The 19,800-nt window shown below is 32.0% G+C and overlaps 2 protein-coding genes across 3 annotated transcripts; one reads left to right on the forward strand and one right to left on the reverse strand.

Annotated features, from left to right (window-relative positions):
• The first annotated feature begins 295 nt into the window (after positions 1-295).
• Positions 296-17,669, forward strand: LOC110995190. Of its 2 annotated transcripts, XM_022262243.2 has the most exons (8): positions 296-391; positions 1,086-1,139; positions 12,799-12,946; positions 13,283-13,419; positions 14,383-14,527; positions 16,457-16,523; positions 16,967-16,979; positions 17,012-17,669. In XM_022262243.2, exons 2-7 carry the CDS (start codon positions 1,094-1,096, stop codon positions 16,970-16,972), a joined length of 549 nt encoding a protein of 182 aa, XP_022117935.2. In that variant the 5' UTR covers positions 296-391; positions 1,086-1,093; the 3' UTR covers positions 16,973-16,979; positions 17,012-17,669. The 2 variants fall into 2 exon arrangements, with proteins under 2 accessions (XP_022117935.2, XP_022117934.2); XM_022262242.2 differs by having other exon boundaries at positions 16,967-17,669.
• A 71-nt stretch (positions 17,670-17,740) lies between these two features.
• LOC110995191 (CDGSH iron-sulfur domain-containing protein 2 homolog) lies at positions 17,741-19,554 on the reverse strand. The gene is made up of 3 exons (XM_022262244.2): positions 19,339-19,554; positions 18,733-18,935; positions 17,741-18,195 (listed from the first exon to the last, which is right to left on the reverse strand). The coding sequence occupies exons 1-3, from the start codon at positions 19,433-19,435 to the stop codon at positions 18,103-18,105; spliced, it is 393 nt and encodes a 130-aa protein (XP_022117936.2). The 5' UTR covers positions 19,436-19,554; the 3' UTR covers positions 17,741-18,102.
• Positions 19,555-19,800: the final 246 nt, after the last annotated feature.

Genomic DNA, 19,800 nt, shown 5'->3' on the forward strand with positions numbered 1-19,800 from the left:
TACAAATTGCGAACATAATATTTTACCTTTAAATGTATCTATCTATCTTGATTCTTCTATGCATAGGTTATGTAATCGAAACATATATTTAATTCCTTTTTATATAATACGAAATAGAAATTAAAAATTAAAGAAGCGAAATACAAAAATTACTTGAAAATAAAAAATAGAATATATATTGGGCGAATTGATCGATTTTATGTATGTTTGGTATTATCGACTGGGCACTTTCTGGATAAATCGAGCTACTGAGGTCATCGGAATCCCTCCCTCGAAAGTTCAAACAGCCGGTTGCAGAATGCTGTAAGACACCGGCGCGTGCGCACGTGAGGCAACCGCGAGTGACTAAAGTGATTGTACAGTGTTTTCCCTGTGGATTTGCAATTAATAGGTAATTATTTGATATTAAAGTTTTATTTAAAATATTATTATATTATAATTAATTTCACTTAAGTTATAGTGATTGGGAATTAAATAAAACTCTTAATGGATTGCTGAAAGCTATCCTTGCGATCCTTTGTGTTTATTCTTAGAATGACTAAAGTTTGAATCCTGCGAGAGATTTATTAGTTAGACACGTAAATTAATAAGAGGCGACCGCGATGGTGAGAGCTTACAGGTTGAATATTATATTGTAATATTATAATAGTATAATATTAATTATAATGCAACGATCGACATTATTAAATAAACCAATAAGGAAATACTATTCTTATGACAAAATAGCTTTTGTAATAGTATCTTACAAATAAAGTTTTTTCAATTAACATACGTTTTACGACACAAAAAAATAAACAATACATGCGCTGTACTGCTGGGAAAATTAATAAGTCTTGTAACAAATTTCCCATTCATTTTCCTTCATTAATAACTTTAGATTAGTCATTTTATTGCATGGTTTAGATTTTTCAGGCAAAGATTTCGCCGCTTTGATTACCATCGTTTTGCCATTTCATAATATTTTCTCTTTCTCAGTATCCGTTTAATTTACAACTTCGCTTAAGCTTTTACAACCGCAGAGTATTTATGTGCCTACTATATCATAGTTAAGGATTATTGTGTATAACCAATAAATAATATTACAGATTGTCCAATGGCGACACCGCAGTTCACTTGTTTGTTCGTCGTGTTCGTATTAGGTAAGTTTACCTTAGATAGCATGTTTATCAACGTTAATTGGTATTTTGTTGAAATCGTGTTTGTTAATATTATAAACAAATAATGACCCCATAACTGAAACATACATTAAATGTCTTAAGGCCTGTTTCACAATGTCCGGATAAGTACCAAATAAGCTATTTATTACTTATTGGTAGGATAAACAGTAATTTTGCGTTTCACGGCTGTCAGATAGCGCTATTCGTCATGAAACGCGAAGTATCTTTTTTGGAACTTTTATCTTTCGAATAATTTATGTGTTGCATAGTTTTTTGGTACTTTATCCATTGTGAAACAGGCCCTTAGAGTTGACTGAAAGTTATTTCGAGCTTATGTATGTGTGTCCTTTTTTACGGTCTTTACATTGTCTACGTATGTTTAGATTGCTTAGTTTTGTTCTATTATTAATGTCTAAGTAAGAAGTTTAGTTTTGTTCCTCGAGCGTTCACCTATTTTTTTTCCTCACAGAGGTTGCTTGGAGGAGGTCGCTTTAATTTCTTTATTTTATTCTTAAGCTAAGCATCACTGCCTACTAAATCCAGGTTTAGTAAACCTTAAATTTTTTTTATCTTTACTTGTGCTTTTTTTAGTATTTGTAATGAATTATATAACAATTTATTATATATATATTTATAAAAACCGCTAAAAAGATTTGTCATAAACCAGTTATTTTTATTATTTCCTGAGTGTAGGAAAATCTTAACATACGGAAAACGGATATTTTAACAAAAAAAACAATGATTCACATAAGGTAGTTAGGCGCTTGGGTTATTATGAAGTAAGTATTTCACAGAAATCGGGTTGTCATTAAAATGTAATTAAATCGCGATGATCGTAATGAATGATAAGTGCGGTAAGTTCTTTGTGAATCAATGACGCAAATATATAACATTAAGTGAATACAAATCTATGAAAATGGAAAATAAAACTTAAACGGATATTAACGCGTTTAAATTCGTTTATACGTTTGGCAATAGATGGCGTTAATATGGCAAAGTTTTAATAGACTCGAACAATATTAAATATTTTTCACGATGTGGCATCACCTGCTGGTTAATGAAAAGTACCAAATTGTCATAGAAGTTTTGTATTTCTTGTTCTTAACGAAACTTCTGAAAAAGATCGGCCCAGCAATAATCGAAATGAGTGTACCAAAACAATTGATCAATAATTTTACGAACTTATAAGTTTTTAAGTAGATATGCCTTAATCTCTATAGATTTATAATGCAGCTTTCCTATAAACCCCTGACCACAGATACACAGGAAACTTTTAACTCTAAGTTTTCACAGAAATAAAACCTTAAATGTCACGATCAGAGCAGTTCTTTACAGATTACATAATTCCATAAATTCGTATTTATGTCTGTCGTATTCGTATTAGCATAATGATTCACTGTCAGTGAATGAATATTATTCTCATTTAGCGCTTACCCGAGCGTGACCTTTCGAGGTTTTGTAAACGTGACTAAGATAGGGATAGAGATTAACAATATACAGGTAGGTACATGTAAATAAATAGCCTCAGTAAAATTGCATAATGTGGTTGATACTGATCGCTTGGAGGCTCACCACTTACCGGGCTCTACTAAACTACGAAACCTCAATCTTACATATCACCTTTAACACTTAGAATCCATGCCCAATTAACAAGTAAAATTCTAACTTACTTAAAGAATGTTTATATGTTTTAAATAATAAAATATCTTTTTACAGATTATTCGTAAAAATATATAACTAATTATATATTATTTATCTGAATTCAAGTTTGACGCAATGATTGCTTTGGCCACCAAATATTAGAATCCTTTAAAAACTGGTACATTAATCTAATTAACAAACATGTTAACCTCAATAACGTTGAGTTTTTACTATGACAACTTTGTTGTCTATTTAAACGTTAAACTAAAATTGAATCAACTAATACAATTGCCATTCAAATTTAAGTTAAAATCAATCTCCCTTTAGGTTAAAAACTTTGTGGTTATTAGAATAATAATATACACAGAATACAAAGATATTTAAACACAAAGATTTGAAACAAGGTTCTCTGTAATAAGTTATTCGTGACTGGCATGTCTTCGTGGCTTTCGCTATTTTACAGCTTATGTTAACAACACAATAACTATTTAATTATTTACATGAGTAAATATGAATAATACGCAGAAGTTGAATTTGTACGAACTTCGGAAACTCGTCAAATAAACACAACATTTATTGTATTCTAACTACACATTAATGGTTTCTCTGGGACTCTTACGAAATCAATTAGCCATGTGCAGGCAAATACTAAGTTTAGTTTGCCAAAGACAAGGTCTAACTAATAATGTTTAATCTAGCATAAAAGCATCTGCCTTCTATAAAAAGAAAAGCGACACTAATAATGTATATAGTAATTTTCATAAATTTTACTTTTAGTCAGTATAACATTATTTTGCTTTCCCGCGCGATAATTTTTAACGATGATAACATAAATAACAATCAATGATTACTATTGCTTATGTCACTCAAACATAAGCTTTATGGCTAGAGCATTAAAATTGGTTTAATAGTTAAAATAGTAAAACACAAAAAAGATAATAAAATAGCGCGGCAGACCAGTTGCAAGTATGTCTAAGGGTTGGTAGGGCCATATACAGGTCACATCTGACGCAAATAATTGGTCTCTAGCTTTTGGTTTTCAACAAGATTCAGAGTCGAATTAGCGCTAACCACAACTCTTGTATGTCAAAACCGTATTGAAATTTCACTTATTAGAGTAATATTTGCGGTAAGTCACGTCTCTGTCTAAGCGTAAACCGTATTAAAGGTTCCTTTAATCTAACAATAGCGCAATTTTTACTAAAATCACTTTCATTTATGATTTATTTAGTCACAGCATAACGGATACGCTTTCTCTTTTATAAAATTATATCTCAATGTTTGCCGAGACAATTGGTAGCAAAAATATCTCCAATCTAATATTTTTTTACTAAGCATAATTATTCACGCTTTGACGGAATTAACTCAGTTAAAACCGCGGGGAATGTTGTAATAGCCAGTTAAATGTATAAATATTTTATATCAATCATGACAATGACAAATTCGTCAAGCGACAAATTTAAATGTTAACTATCCTATATGCGATAGTTCAATAGGTATTTACTGATTAGACTTATGATAACTCCTATTTTAGTATTAAAGATAGAAGGGTCTTTGCTCGTCTTATATATAAAAAAATATTACCTCTGGACCTCACACAGTGGTAAAGTTATTTTGAGATTTAGAACATTAACAGCTTTCTCTTGTATAGCAAAATTATCCATCAATTCATGCATAAACCATGCTTGGTAACTTAAGATTCGAAAAGTTGACCGAACAAGAAATCTTACCACTTTCAATGGCGATTATTTTATGTAGGGCTGTCAACAAACAAAATACAGAATAATAAAAATATTTAATTGAATTATTATTATTATTAAGATGAAATTAGATTTACAAAAGTAATTAATATAAAACTAATTATATTAGTAACAGTTATTTTTAATTTATTAGAAATAAAAAAAAATCTGATGTTAAGTGCCTATGGACACTAACATTGCCAAAAGGCTCGCAAGTACATTGCCTGCCTTTCAGGAATTGGTACGCTCTTTACTTAAAGGTCCTGAGTCCAATCGGCTCAGAATTACTTCAGCAGGCAGCTGGTTCCACATAGCGGTGGTGTATGTTTAAAAACGACGGACGTCAAGGTGATACGGATTTTTATATCTACATTATTGTAATTAGGCTTATTTAATTGGGTTAAACTTAAATCACTTGACTATAACTGGAAGGTCACGTTCAAATCTCGGAAACTATGTATTTCGGGCTGGTAGGCCCTGAAGTCGTGTATTCGTGGCAGGTTCATGAATTCGAGGTTTTTGAGGTTTTATTACAAGTGACCAAAAAGCATATGTGAAGGATTTTTGTGTGTAATATTCAGAACTAACGAACTATGAAATTGACTCCCAGCATTGTTCTTCTAAAGTTAAACCTTCAGCTATAAAGATACTATAAAAAAACGTAGGCTCTTTTGCTCTCGTATTTTATAAAATTAAAAAAAACTGCGCTCATTATAAATTTCATCATCGTACATCGTTACTAAAGGTGGCACCCCTAACTTATGTATAAAGGCCGGCTTCTAAATACAAACTGCATAAAACTGGTTTTGCGTCACCTCAGTGATTTTGTGCGTCCCCAAGAGGCAAGAACTTTCCACATTGCAGCGAGGAACTTTTCTTTTTAATTAAACACAGTCACGATGTTCAAATGATTAAGAACCGGAATTCTAATTATAACGAAACCTTTTTATACAATGTATTACTAATTATTTTTTTTTGTAGTTAAGAATGGTCATTGTAATTAGTTTTGCTAAACTTTCAAATTTGAATAAAAAACAATGATTTAGTGATTCTCTATATCGTTCTAATGTTGAGAAAAGTCATGCCTACGATACAAGATCCTAGTGTACGGGCTAGAGCTTTTTTTTCTTTTAATTAATAATATCCTTTTTAGTATGAGTATTGAGTTTAATAAAGCTTTTTTTTCTTTCGTGATGAAGAAATGTTGCAATAATTGTTATAACCGGAAAATTTAATAACTGAAGAATTGTATTTTTATTCATAGTGACTGATACTTCTCGCTGAACTGTGATGCTCATCTGCTGTACATGGAAAGTTCCAGCTATATACTGTGCAGAGTCTGTACAGTTTGTACTGTCTTTCACCAGCTAAGAAAAATATGTTTTCCTCACACGATTTACATTATCATAAATCAGTCATGTTCTGGAGGGATTAAAGATACAATACGAATAATCTTACATGCACGAGTGTTGTTGAATCGGATTAATTCGTATATGTTTTAACAATCTCGCATGTCAGTAACAGTGTTGGCAATTATTAAAATGTACGTACATTTACCGGCAATTATCTTGAACAAATGTCCTTGCCTGCGCAGAAGCGATTTTTGGTATCACTGGGAGGGCGTTTCGAGTCATATTATTTCACCGTCGGGATCGTTCAAGTATTACGTCACGCAATTTTTGGATATTCTTTACCCTCCATGTATCACGTCGTATCGTTTTTCTATACCGAATAGTAAAATTCTGTGGTTAAAGGCTTCGAAACAAAAGCCTCTATTATAAATTAAATGTGAGCCGATTTTGATAGGCCAGGCATTATTACTTAGGATGTCATAAGGTGAAATTGTTGCAGTTCCATACGAACGTTGTGTAAAATAAAGAAAAATTGCGACTAAAAACAGTGGCGGAGAGTTTATTGTCAGTTCTTCTCTTCCGTTCTACGCCCTTGATTTGAGAACTGGCAGTAAATGTAAAACCTTTTTTGACGTTCATAAGTGTACATTATGTTACCTACATGAATAATTGATTTTTAAATTTGATTTTCGAATTTGAATTTATTGGTTTCAGCGTCCGACATCACCGAGGTCGTTTTGACCCCGGCTGTGCGCCAATGGACTTTCTATGTGCATATTCGCTCGCATGGTGACGGCTTGAACTGGCATGCCTCTTTTTAGATCTAAACCTAATATCGACAGCGTATCATGGAATTCAAGCTCAATCACCTACTTGACTAAGATAAAAATAAATGACAACGAAACAGATACAGAAACCTGAGGCCCATACCATTGTAGCCCCATTGGGTTATTTGTTTCTGAAGCATTCATTTAATCTATATGATAAAAAGTTATATAAAAACACATAAAAAGTATGATATAAAAACACGCAACTCTTGGTAATGTTTGCTCAATTTTAGGAGAGCAATAATCCTTTTTTCTCTCTGATTTCTGGGGTGAATTTATTTTAATATTTACACAGCTCAAGAAAATGTTAAAACATAATGAAGGACTTTTAATTGTAATACATTGCGTGTTGATTATACAATGCTTCATACTTGAATTAAAATTATTCATTACTGTCGACTATTATCCCTTAGGATTGCATTTCTCTAAGCACAAGAACGAAAGTCGTAAAAGGTTATGGCACGTGATAGAATTTCACTGTGTTGCCATGTAAAGCTATAATATTTGCGAAGCTGACAAACAATACAATACGAGAAAAACATTACTATTCACATTTCTTCATGTATAAAACTGTCCCCACGTTTTGTGAACTTTGCAGATATAGTTTAAACATGTCAATTCGGTAAAAGTGTATTTTGGTGCACAAATTTTATTAGATACTATTCTCCGTGAACTTCGTTTCACAATTTCATCGTTTTTAAAACTAGTTTTTAGGTTTTTTCATGCAATTTTCCTCTACCTAAAAACTTTTCTGACAGTTCAAGGAAACAATAAATAAAAATACTCGAATAGTCTAACCGTCTTCGAGTTATGAGCAAGATATTCTGCGATTCATTTTTATTAATTTAATATGGTGTGCCATCTTGCTTTAAATGTATTAATCAAGTATATTCTTGGACATCATAATGAATACTATGGTGCGGCTGTCCAGACTGTAAGTTTAAAAGTCTTTCTGAATTGCGTTTGAATCAATAAATGAAATAAAAAAGTATAACAATCGGCCAAAAGCCAGAGTAAAAGAATAAATCAAATTATACCGCGATTTGACGTGGGTAAAAATAACTCGCACAACCACATAGCGGAAAGAAAAAAGAACCATAATGGTGACTAATGAAAATAAATGAATACCTTTATAAAGAGGCTTGAAAAGATGTAATCACATGTGTCTGACGATGGTCGATTCAGTTTTTGCTCCGACGCAATGTTGTATTGTATTCATATGTATCGGAATCTTCAATAGGTTTTGCAAAATAACATTGGGAAAATTATGGAAATACATTGGTGTTCATTTGAATAATAGTTGCGAACTTTGTATGAATGATGCATCTTGGACACAGATATATGCCGTTTTATCGATGATTTTTCTATATTTTTCATAGAAGTTCAGGTAGGCAGTTTACGTGCCAGACATACCTCTTCAAATTTTGGGTCTATGGGTTTCAGATATGAATGTATACGGGTTTCATACCGATGTTTTGCTTGAGTCCTCCGCGTGATGTTTTTAATAGTTTATTATATAACCTGTCTTTAATTAAATTTGCTAGACATGAAGGTCGAAATTGTTGATTAGACATAATACAAATTTATTACTACTTTTTGTTTGTTATGTTGTTAGAAAACAGCGAGCGAAAGAAAATTATTTATTACCTTATATTACAAACGTAAGATCGTAAAAAAATCAGTTTTATGTAACAATAAACCGTGTACAGTTTAACGTGAGTTTACTTGAAGAATCACAGCTAGGAGCGCGATATTAAACTTGTTAAGCAAAACTAATGAATTAAAAATGTTTCTTGTATGAGGATGCACGCTAAAGAAACTCGTGCTATACATTATACATAGACAGACACAAGCATTTACGACCCTTCCTGCTTTGTAATTAAAGCTGTTCGATGTGTTCAAAGATAATCTGAATCAATGTGTGGAAACGAATGCAGCCTTGTTTCCGTTACAAGCAGGTGCAGAAACTATGGTTTATTAAACGTGTTTGATGTGAACACTGATTTCTTATTCTATAATACGTCTTTGTTGTAATCAACCTGCGTTTATCGAATTTTATTCTATTTTGCTTTAGACTTCAGACTTCATTATTGATATTGACATACGAAATAAATTTACAGGAATGTAATTTTAATACATGCTTTGATTTTGATGTAAAATAGATACAGATTAATATAATCTTAATAATCGGGTGGCGCGTCAGTCCCCTTAAAGGTCTGGCTTTAGATTGCATGCTTTATTTCTTTTTCTTTTCTATAGACCTGGAGGAGCTGATCGGTCTACTGTAACTGACGCAAATCCTCTATTTTTAAGTCTAATTCCGATTCAAGTCAAACAGAAAAAAAACTAACTTGGTGCACGGCAGTCGTTCGAATGCATTTCCTTAGTGTTCTAGCGACTGTAGTAGATTATAAAATACTGTGTGAATTATAACTAGAACGTAACCTATAGATTGCACAAATTGCACCATACATCATTGCGATATTAGTCTAGCAACTTTTTTTGTAGCTCATAAATCACCGGATTAGCCCTTTTTATTAGGTAAACGGTTTTATATACTTGTTTATTCAATGCAATTAAATCTAGGTGTAATATGTATATTATAAACATGCTATGACTGCATTGACGCGGATAAACTAGGGTACGAGTTGATCAATTTCCTTTTTGTTTGCTTCCTTAAATATTGATGATTTAAAAAAAGATTATTATTTTATTATAAATTAACCTTCATCTTAATTATTGGACGTTAACAGAGTGTTCATTGACTGACTTCTATCTGTATAAAAAGCTGAGAGCTTCCAAGAACATCTTGGTAATATCATTCCTAACTTAACTTCCGGGTAGCGATTTATTAACAAGTGTTTTCCGGATGAGTCAGCTTCCTTACATCTGTGAAAATCATACTTGTAATGACTAATGGAATATTGTTTACTACACATACATAAATCAAAGATTTCTATGAATGAATAATTGAATATAGGTAGAATATCGAAATTAATAATACAGTTGATTAGGGTATCTGTTAAAAATATTACAAATAGTTCTCAAAAATTTCAATTCATTGTTTCAAGGTTCCAACCAACTCCAATTCCAATGTTCCCTGAGTAATTCAAAAAAAGCGAATGTTAAAACTTAAAAGCATACAAATTCCATTTGTGCCCGTTTTGAACGCATCGTGCGTTCAGAGTTCAGGGTTGACAGGCATTAGGCCAAAAATACTCGTCGCCAAAAAGACTAATAAAAACATAATAATCATATGGAGGGAGGGATTGAGAAACGAAGTAGAGGATGCAACTCACCCAAGACTTAGGTACCGGGGGTTTGACATTGTGAGTGTCTATCGGCGGTATCACTGAACATATGGTGAGCCAGATGCCCGACTGCCTCCTATTACATAAAAAATCCCTGAAGGAGGTCTTTACCTGCGGAAGGGTTCTTCCAAAATAATAAGAAAATAGATATGACATGATAGGAAGAAAATAATTATTTTATTTATTTATAAAATGGATTTTTTAATATTTAATAATAATAAATAAAACTATCGCAGTTACGTCCCTCGTAATCTATGCATTAAGGAAACTAATTGATGTAAATATCTTTACTAAGAACCTGTTTAGTATGCAGTACTCTATCCAAGAAAATTTAAAAGTATGCGCTTTCTCCAACAGAAATCCTACACACAACGAAAAAACTTTATAAGCAACGTATTTCATTGATAGAATGTATGAAATAATTAACGTTATTAGTATGTGAGTAAGTATACGCACGTAAATTAATCAATAAAGGTTTTTATAAAATTTTAAGATTTAATGATCCTAATCCTTTGGATTGATTTGCTCCAATTCGAAAAATTTGTATCACTCAAAGCTTGGCGAAATGGCGGAGAGTTTCTTGCCCCCTCTACGCCCTTGACTTTCGAACTTGTAGTAAATGTAAATTTAGAATAAAATTAACACAACTTCTGTTGACGTTTATAAATGTACTTCGTTACTTATATAAATAAAGTTATTTTCAGTTTGAGTATTTATATCCAAACGGCTGAAAATAATTTCAATGAAATATCATACGTAATTGCAGTCGTATGCGTATTTGGGCATCTCTCAATCTTGATTTATGTGATTATTACATGACTTTTTCATTAATATGCCATATTACACGACACAAAGCCCCGAAAACACGACTGCCTCGAATGCCTTATCAGAAGTATGGCAGTCCCATACCCCAATGTGTTACAATTTATTCAATGCGTCATTAATTTAACTTTAATGAATCTAATGAATGTGTCTGTAACTTCTAAGTTCAAGTCTCATACCTATTTAGGTGCATGTCGTGTCCTAAGTAAGGAATACTCTAAGGGCCACGGTACGTGCTGCGAGGCCATTATTATAATCAGTCCATAACGATATAAGGACATTAGGTACATATTAGTAATACATTGTAGTTAGTAATAACAATGTTCTTAATTACTCCGTCGGAGTAAATTTTATGTACTTCATTTTTTTAAGTTTTTGAAGTGAAACCTCTTCACTTCGTCACGAAGATGTGCAGCGTTTTTGCCGAAGAAAGGGGAGAGAGCGTTTGAGACCGATTAAGAGAGAGAGAGAGAGAGAGAGACAGAGAAAGGGAGGCCCGAGATTCGTGGATGTATTCGTTTAGTAGTTACATATTAGAACTTTTAAATACAGCAATTCTGTCGCACAACGTCTTGTGCAGTAAACGCACATTTTTCATTTATTTATATTATCATTATCACGTATACAGTGTGTGAACAGTATATACATATACTGGTACATGATCATCTATTGGGGCTTTTTCCGCACGCACTTTTTGTTCTACCGATCATTTGATTGTATAAAGAATGAATCAAAATAACTGTAAACTTAGTTAAACAAAAAAAAATTGTAGCTTATTATTACAGTGGTAAAAAAGACCCCTTTGTAAATTCGCGTACATCGCATATCACCGCTTGGGTTCGATTGCCGTTAAATACTTAGTTTGAAGTTATTAGCACAAAAATCTGAAGTACGTGGCTTAAACAATATCAGTCAAACAGTCAAGTTTATGATAAAAATTAAAAGAACAAAAAATTGTCACACATTACACTCATAGTCATAGGTACATTAAGATTTATATTGTGAGACGAAAGACAGCTTTAGCTTTAAGTTTATGTGTTCAGTCGCTAAATTGATGCGAATCGGGATCTGTCAATCTTGCGCGCAAAATGCGCAAACCCATTATGAATGACACACTATAAATCAGTCCATTTACTTTCACTCCTTTATGAGGTTACAGTGTCTAGAGGTTTAGTGACTCACTCGAGATCACGAGGTGTTAATCGTAAATATTTTAAGAAACTTGTACCCAATTTCATAAACCGTTAAAGACACAACTCCTGCTGACACTGTTTAGTCGGCTGTCACTAAAAAGTCTTCAATATTTACTTAAGGCCAGGCTAAGTGGCAGCGTCTACTTGTAATCTATTTAGAATAAAGATAACGGTACATATGATGGGTCAAAAGCTTATGTAATAAACCAGTTGCGAAAGCAATTTGATGTTTAGGAATTAGATATATTAACACTTATCAGGTCGGGTGTTAAAAGTGTATTTTATGATAGGTGTAAAACGTATTTGAGAATGGACAGACAAGAGACTCCACCTTGTAATATTTAAGCTTGAATGTAAGTGATACCAGCCCGTAAACGCCCACGAGAAACTATGCTTTCATTTGTTTCGAAATAGGTTACATAAATCGACATTTTGTTATTTAAATTTTATTGTCATTCTCATTGTAAAATTCTTGCTATGATATTGTAATATTACTCAAAGAAATTTCGTTAACCGAGTCACTTTAGGTATGGTAATAAACGATATTAAATAAAAAAAATTTATGGCTTGTCTGAACGTTTTAAATTGAGTCCATTATATTTTATTAGATTTATTAACATATTGGTTATAAGTGTAAACTGTAAACGATAGCTAAGTTAAGACAAGTTTACCAGTAGACTTCGGCTATTTTGGATTCTAAAATTTAATTTCCAACAAATAAGCGATCCAGAAACTCAAGATCAATACTTTTTCCAGCTGTTAAGACGTGTAACAGTGAGAACTCCGCGCAAGACACTCCACCAAATCTCATGAAGGAAGTAGAGGATAACAGTCGTTACAAGACATTGGAAGCAAACGCCACATTGTTGAAACTTCTTGTGGATAATAAGGATGGTGTAAGCAAGTATGTATTGTATATTATTTTTCACAATGTATTTATAGGTGACTAGATTGTCTCAATATTCAGAGTGAAACAGACAGATAGTGTGAATTCTCATTACCAAATACTTACGGGAATCACATCTTTGCGACAATTTACTGATATTTTATTTATTCAAGTAGATGATCAGTTAATTAGGTGTGGTGGACACGTTATGGCGACGTAAAGGCGACATAAAGTTTCAGAAACCACACTGTACCAGGGTCTCATTTCAGGCCATTTTGTTTCTGTGAGCTTTGTAAACGACAGGGAAAATATAGGTGCAATAAAAATAGTTTTAATAAATTAATACATTTTTAGATCTGAAGTATTCGACATGCTGCATTCGAGGGATGAAGTCGCAGAACATATCGACCTCCCGACGTTTCCAGAAGATGCTGAAGAGGGTCGCGTTGATGTTCCTATCATTCCTGACTCACAGGCCGAGTTCTTACAAGGTAATTTTTTTTTAATATTTAAACATTGAATTATTGTATGATTTTCACATTAGTCACAGTTGTGTTAAACACTTAATGAGTTCTGTAAACCCACTGACTCATTTTAACACGAGTAGGTAATCGTAATTGTTATCGTCCGTTTACCTACACGCGATTTCATGAGTACATAATATTACAGGTACACTGTACGACAATGTCTTTTAGTGACACGCCTTTTATGCGTACACATTTTCATTCAGCAGAAATTCGACATCGTTGCATAGTAATAATTATATTCATATGAGTAATTGTCTAAGATGACTGTGTCGTAACGCGAGCGATTCTAATTATCTCTAACCCTAAGCAATACTTTGTGCCTACTGCCTTTTCTTTTTAGTATAAGTAGTAGTTTTATTCTAGGAGTACATTGTCTTTACATATAATGATTTAAGTAATGTACACAAAATATTGTATACATTAGTTAAATAATAATTAGAGTAAGGGCCTGTTTCACAATGTCCGGATAAGTTCCAAATAAGCTATTTGTTACTTATTTGTAGGATAAACAGTATTTTTGCGTTTCACGACTGTCAGATAGCGCTATTTGTCATGAAATGCCAAGTATCTTATTCGGAACTTTTATCTTTCGAATAATTTATGTGTTGCATAGCTATTTGTCACTTTATCCATACATTGTGAAACAGGCCCTAAGTGTGGAGTTTCTAACATACTCCACACGAATCTACCTTTTAGAAGGGGCAACTAGAATCATCACTAGAGGCGCCACTAACGCGACCTTCAGAAATGAAGAGCGCATGAAACAGTAATAATATTTACTTCTTGATATAATATGCTAAAATAAACAACATTTATGTAAGTTCTCGCGCGCTGAGTGATTTCAAAAATAAAATAGCCTCATTGTGGGTTCTAATAGTCTTCATTTGTTTAGCATTGATCTCATTAAGAAAATAATTGATATTTCAGCTGGCGAGATAGTTCGTAAGGACTCGGAAGAATTACAGTACTCAGAGGAGCCGGTTGGAACAGCAGCTGGTATCATGGTACTCGTAACCCTCACTATCGTATGTCTCGCTTACACCGCTGTTATTGTATGGAGACGGATATATTTGTAAGTATTTTGTGCCTACTATGCATACAATAGTCATTTTGTATGGATGATTACTAATGAGGTCTTAATTGTGTAGACAATTTTAAAAACGTATCTCCTTGTTTTGTTTCACACGAATATTTCTTTCATTGAATTGATTTATATTCATACATAAAATATATGTATTAGACAATTAAGACAAACAAATTGACTTACATGCAAAAATATGAAAATATGCCGTCCCTTTAACATGCGGACACGATTAGCGAAATCAAGTAGGTAAGTACAAACAACAATAAAATTGAACCAAGCGTTGAACTATTGATACTGAGTCCTAATTCTACTAAACCGAGGCAAGAGAATCATCACGTCAAAACTCTGTACAATGGCGTCATGGTAGTGACATAACTGGAGAATTTCTGCCTGAGTTTGTTCGACGATATTGGATGTGAACACATCCTCGATTATATTCAAGATTAATAGACCGATCTCCAATTTGAATCTAGTAAAACAGTTACTAACATGTGACGTATGTTTATAAATTTCAACAAGAATATCTTAATATCTTATCTTTATCAGTTAACAGGAAGTCACAAGAGTGTTATCACTTATCAAGAAGCTGTATTCTTTACATAAAAATGTCCGTTAAGATTAAATGCAGTTTGGGTAGCTATAATTTTGCTAAGTCATAAGAGATATTATGTTTATTAATCAGTAGGCGATATACTTTTTCTACAATTTTATGAATATTATATTAGTTACTTATATTTTATTACGTATAATATATCAGTCGTTAAACATTTACACAGCATATCTGGCAATAAAAATATCAATATAAAACACTCCCCATGGTCCCATAAAGAAACCAAACAGGAGATAAAATGTTGCATTCGGTGGTGATATTTTCAGTCATATCAAACCATAAATAAGCAAGTATTAAATATCCTCATAACTCACGTTACCGTATAAAAACCCGTAGTTTCTCAGCATGAAGCCAAGTTGTAACTCGATCCTGCGCGCGAGTGCGTAGGAAGCGGTCAATAGCGACGGAAACGCTCAACGTCCCGTAAACTCGTAATTTCTTCACTTTATTTGGTTAACTGGCTATTTTCCCATCGTCTACACTGTAAATACTTAAACCCATATAGATATTGTCATTCTTGAGTCTGTGTGGGTGAACTGGTCTCTCGATGTAATAGTTTGTGCTAAGAAGTTAAGATGCCTTAAGTAGTATTTAGTATAATTGGACGATTTCTTTATATTCTATGAAATTAGCGCATATCCATTTCACAGAAATATGTAATCATTGTATAAAAGCTTACTGAATCTAAGTATTTCATTTTGCAACGCTCTTTAGTTATTTATTCATTCACACTTCATTACATTTATACAAAAATAATAATATAATAGTTAAAAGTTAAGTAATCCCTAGTAAGTAATAAAATTAAGACAGCAATATGGTTGGTAAAGTGCAAATATTGCATAACCAAATCGTATAAAAAAAAATATAAGTAACCTTAACTTGAAGTAATACAAAACAAAATATTAATAAAACAAACTAATTATTTAGCTAAATTAGATTTTATCTATATTTTAAGATCAAAGACGAATGATGTAAAAACTTAGTGATAACAAGAAATCCCAACTTGAAATCGAAATTACCTACTATCTATCGTTGCTGGATATTATGTACTGTACGGTGTACCTACTTTTTATGTTGGAGTGAATCCCCAGACACAGTAATAAACCATACTGGCTTGTATCTGTTCCATTGATGATTATAAAAGTAAGCATTTAGGTAATCCTGCCGTCTGTTTTTTCTTTCTCCAGATAAGAATTTAGCCAAGCCCTTTATTAACTAAGCAGAGGCTGTAAAGCCAGTCTAAGCAAAGTACGTAACTGTATAAGACTGTTTATTTATGTCTAAAGTAATTACTTATTACGTTTCAGGAAGAGAAATGGACTTAAACACGAGCTTTTAAGAAATGAGGAACTCATTGCCGAGACTAGGATAGAGGTATGTTGACGCCATAAATTGTATTATTAGTTAAGTAATAGCGATCCCAACTTAAATGTTGAGTAGTTGATCCCAAGATTGCGACAGTAGCGCTATAGATATTGTTAAGGGGAACTTAGACGTCGGCATCGGTATTGCTATTGAAATTTACAGACTTCCGGAACTCACTGGTTATTTCCGAAACACTTAAGGTCCTTCGAAAAAAAGTACACATACGAAGTGATAAAAGGCTGGCAACGCATTCGCGAGCCCTCTGGCGTTGAGTGTCCATAGGTGGTATCACTTAACAACAGGAGAGCCTCCAGCCCGTTTGCCCCCAGTTTTATAATAAAACTTAATTAATCATACATAATATATTTAGCCAACATGCAGTTGCTGGATTTTTCTGAAACTTCATTTTTACAAACTGACAATAATATCGTTAATTATTTTTTTTGTTACAGTTGTGAAAAAAGAAACCGTCTGATAGAGATCAACGGTATCTAATCAACGTTATCTTCGAGGAAAGTTGGAACCACGTAAAGACTGATTTAAGACATTACTGTCATCGTTTGATTTAACGAGAAAATTATGCGATTTTTTTTACAAAAATAAGAATACCTATCTATATTAAGAAAGCTGTCCTCAGTATAATACATGTATGAAATAAGTAATCTTTAAATAAGGATGCACTATTTGTATTATTTATTTGTAAAGAACATGGCACTGTACATTACATTTAGTTCATATAAAATTGTGACGTCAGGTACCATCAGAAATATGCTGCTTAATTGATCTTATTGGTCAAAGCGTCCAACTAGGAGAATAAATTTGCATTTTAGTTTCAGTTGGCAACAACCTCATTAATACATTTATGTGGCCTCAGGCACATTTCCTACTTACTGATAGTTATTACAGTCTCATTTATAAACTATTATATTGAAATACTATTTCAAACAGTAATTAAATGTACTGTTATCACTTTTATGATTCCAAGTATAAATGAAATGTAACAAGTCTTGTTACATTATAAATACTCTATGAAGCTTTATGAATAAGACATCTAGTATGTTATCTAAATATTAAGTTAAATATTGGTTTTGTCAAATATTTATATTGAATTATGTTAATAAATTCTTAAGGACGTGCCATAAAGGACGTATAGTGTAAGAGATTCATTATTTATTTACTCTAAATGTCTGTGATTTGATAATTTAATATGGAAGTAAATAAAGTAATACAAGTGATAAAAATCTTTATTAAAAAAACCTGATAACAACTAAATACTCAATACTAAAATGGTTAAGTAACAAAATTGGAACACTAATTAAAATAATAACATTTTCACAGTTATACTTATATATACTTGTTATAGACACAGATTATCAAAACCATAAACTACAATTTAAAAAATTGTATAATTTTTAAGAAAAAAGAAATATCATAAAATAGAAACCTGATTTTTTAATACAATTACCATAGTCAAATGCTCAAAATGCATAAATAATTAGAAAAATAAATTATGTTTATGGTTTTGTTCAAATCACAATTTTATCACAAATAAGAACTAGGCTATGGATCTAGTAAGAGTGTTGTTTGTTCATTGCTGTGGCTTGTGTCGGACAACTACTGGGCCAACATTATCACAGGTTTCCTTGTTATGAGTACCATGAGCACCATCACAGTATGGCCACTGAAATAGCAAAAAACCAATAAAACCAAGAATTGCAAAAAAGGCTTTTAAGCAAAAAAATTCTAATTCAGTTAAATAGGTGAAACAGTGAGGGCCTGTTTCACAATGTATGGATAAAGTGTCAAAAAGCTATGCAACACATAAATTATTCGAAAGATAAAAGTTCCAAATAAGATACTTCGAATTTCATGAAGTATAGCACTATCTGACAGTCGTGAAACGCAAAAATACTATTTATCATACCAATAAGTAACAAATAGCTTATTTGGAACTTATCCAGACATTGAGAAACAGGCCCTAAAACTTATAAATTATTCATAATAATTTAACTATAGATTTTAAGGTGGAGCCAAATGTTCTAATATTGACATTTTAAAAATAATCTTAACTCTAACAAGCAAATAATTAATTTTAGAATATGATATAGAGAATATACTATTTTAAAGTCCTTTACACCTGAAGGAACAAAATACAAGCAAACAAAAAAATTAAAAAGTATGATAGTTTTTAGATTACTTTACCGTTATAAAAACTTACATTTTTGCTTTTCCAGCATCTACATAAGGAAGCTTTTTCAGTAATGTCTTCAATATCAATGAAATCAACTACTTTATTCAAATCCTTTCTAACTAGATGGTTGACTTGTCCAGCCTCTCTTGCTTTTTTTACTGTTTGATAGGAAACATAGGAGATTCCCCCAATAGCTAATGTTGGTGGAACCAAAGCTAACCAGTCGCGGACTGAAAAAATATTATGCGAAGTTGATTTAAAAATAATATTTTAAATTATTACCAACATTATGCATAAACCAACAATAATGCAACAACAGTAATATTATTCTAAAATAAATTTTAATATAAATGATGTTACAATATAAGCAACAGACGACAAAATGTACCTAGAATCTAGATACTAGATAGAATATCTTGAAGGTATATAAGGTAAATGATTTTATAATATAATTGCTATCTAAGTATGTCAACAACCTTGACATCTTACCATGCTTCTTTCATTCTTGTAATTACGTACTTTTATAAAACAAAATTGGTAAATTTTAAGTCCAAACTTGACAATTTTTATAGCTTCATAATCTTTATTAAACTCAACATGCAATATATTATACAAAAATAACAGTGAACTTACAGCTTAGACGAAACCATCCACCGAAGGAATCCGGGATAGGCAAACCAGCTAGGTAGTTAGGAATGGTCACTTTTACAACGTTAGAAATAAAATACATTTTATATAAAATTGATTACAGCTTCACCTTATCGAAATTTCGAATACTTTGTGTTAGTATTACTGAGCAGTGAGCACTAGTGATTACGTTAGTGTTTCACAAAAAAATTGATGAATAAAATTCAAGTGACAATTGATGTATTGTACATACAAATCATTTAACCACGCAAATCTTGACAAAAATATTAGTTATCTGTTTAGTCAGAATAAAATAATTATTGCACAGATTGCTTTCCTAAAAGTCTGAATCAAATAGACTTTAATCGTACTCCACAATCCACAATAACTATTTATCCATTCATATCCATCCATAAAATCCATTTTTTTATTGAAAATATAAGATAAGAAGGATATTGATCGAATCTA

This window comes from Pieris rapae, chromosome 2, assembly GCF_905147795.1.
Source record: "Pieris rapae chromosome 2, ilPieRapa1.1, whole genome shotgun sequence".
NCBI classification, from domain to species: Eukaryota; Metazoa; Arthropoda; class Insecta; order Lepidoptera; family Pieridae; genus Pieris; species Pieris rapae.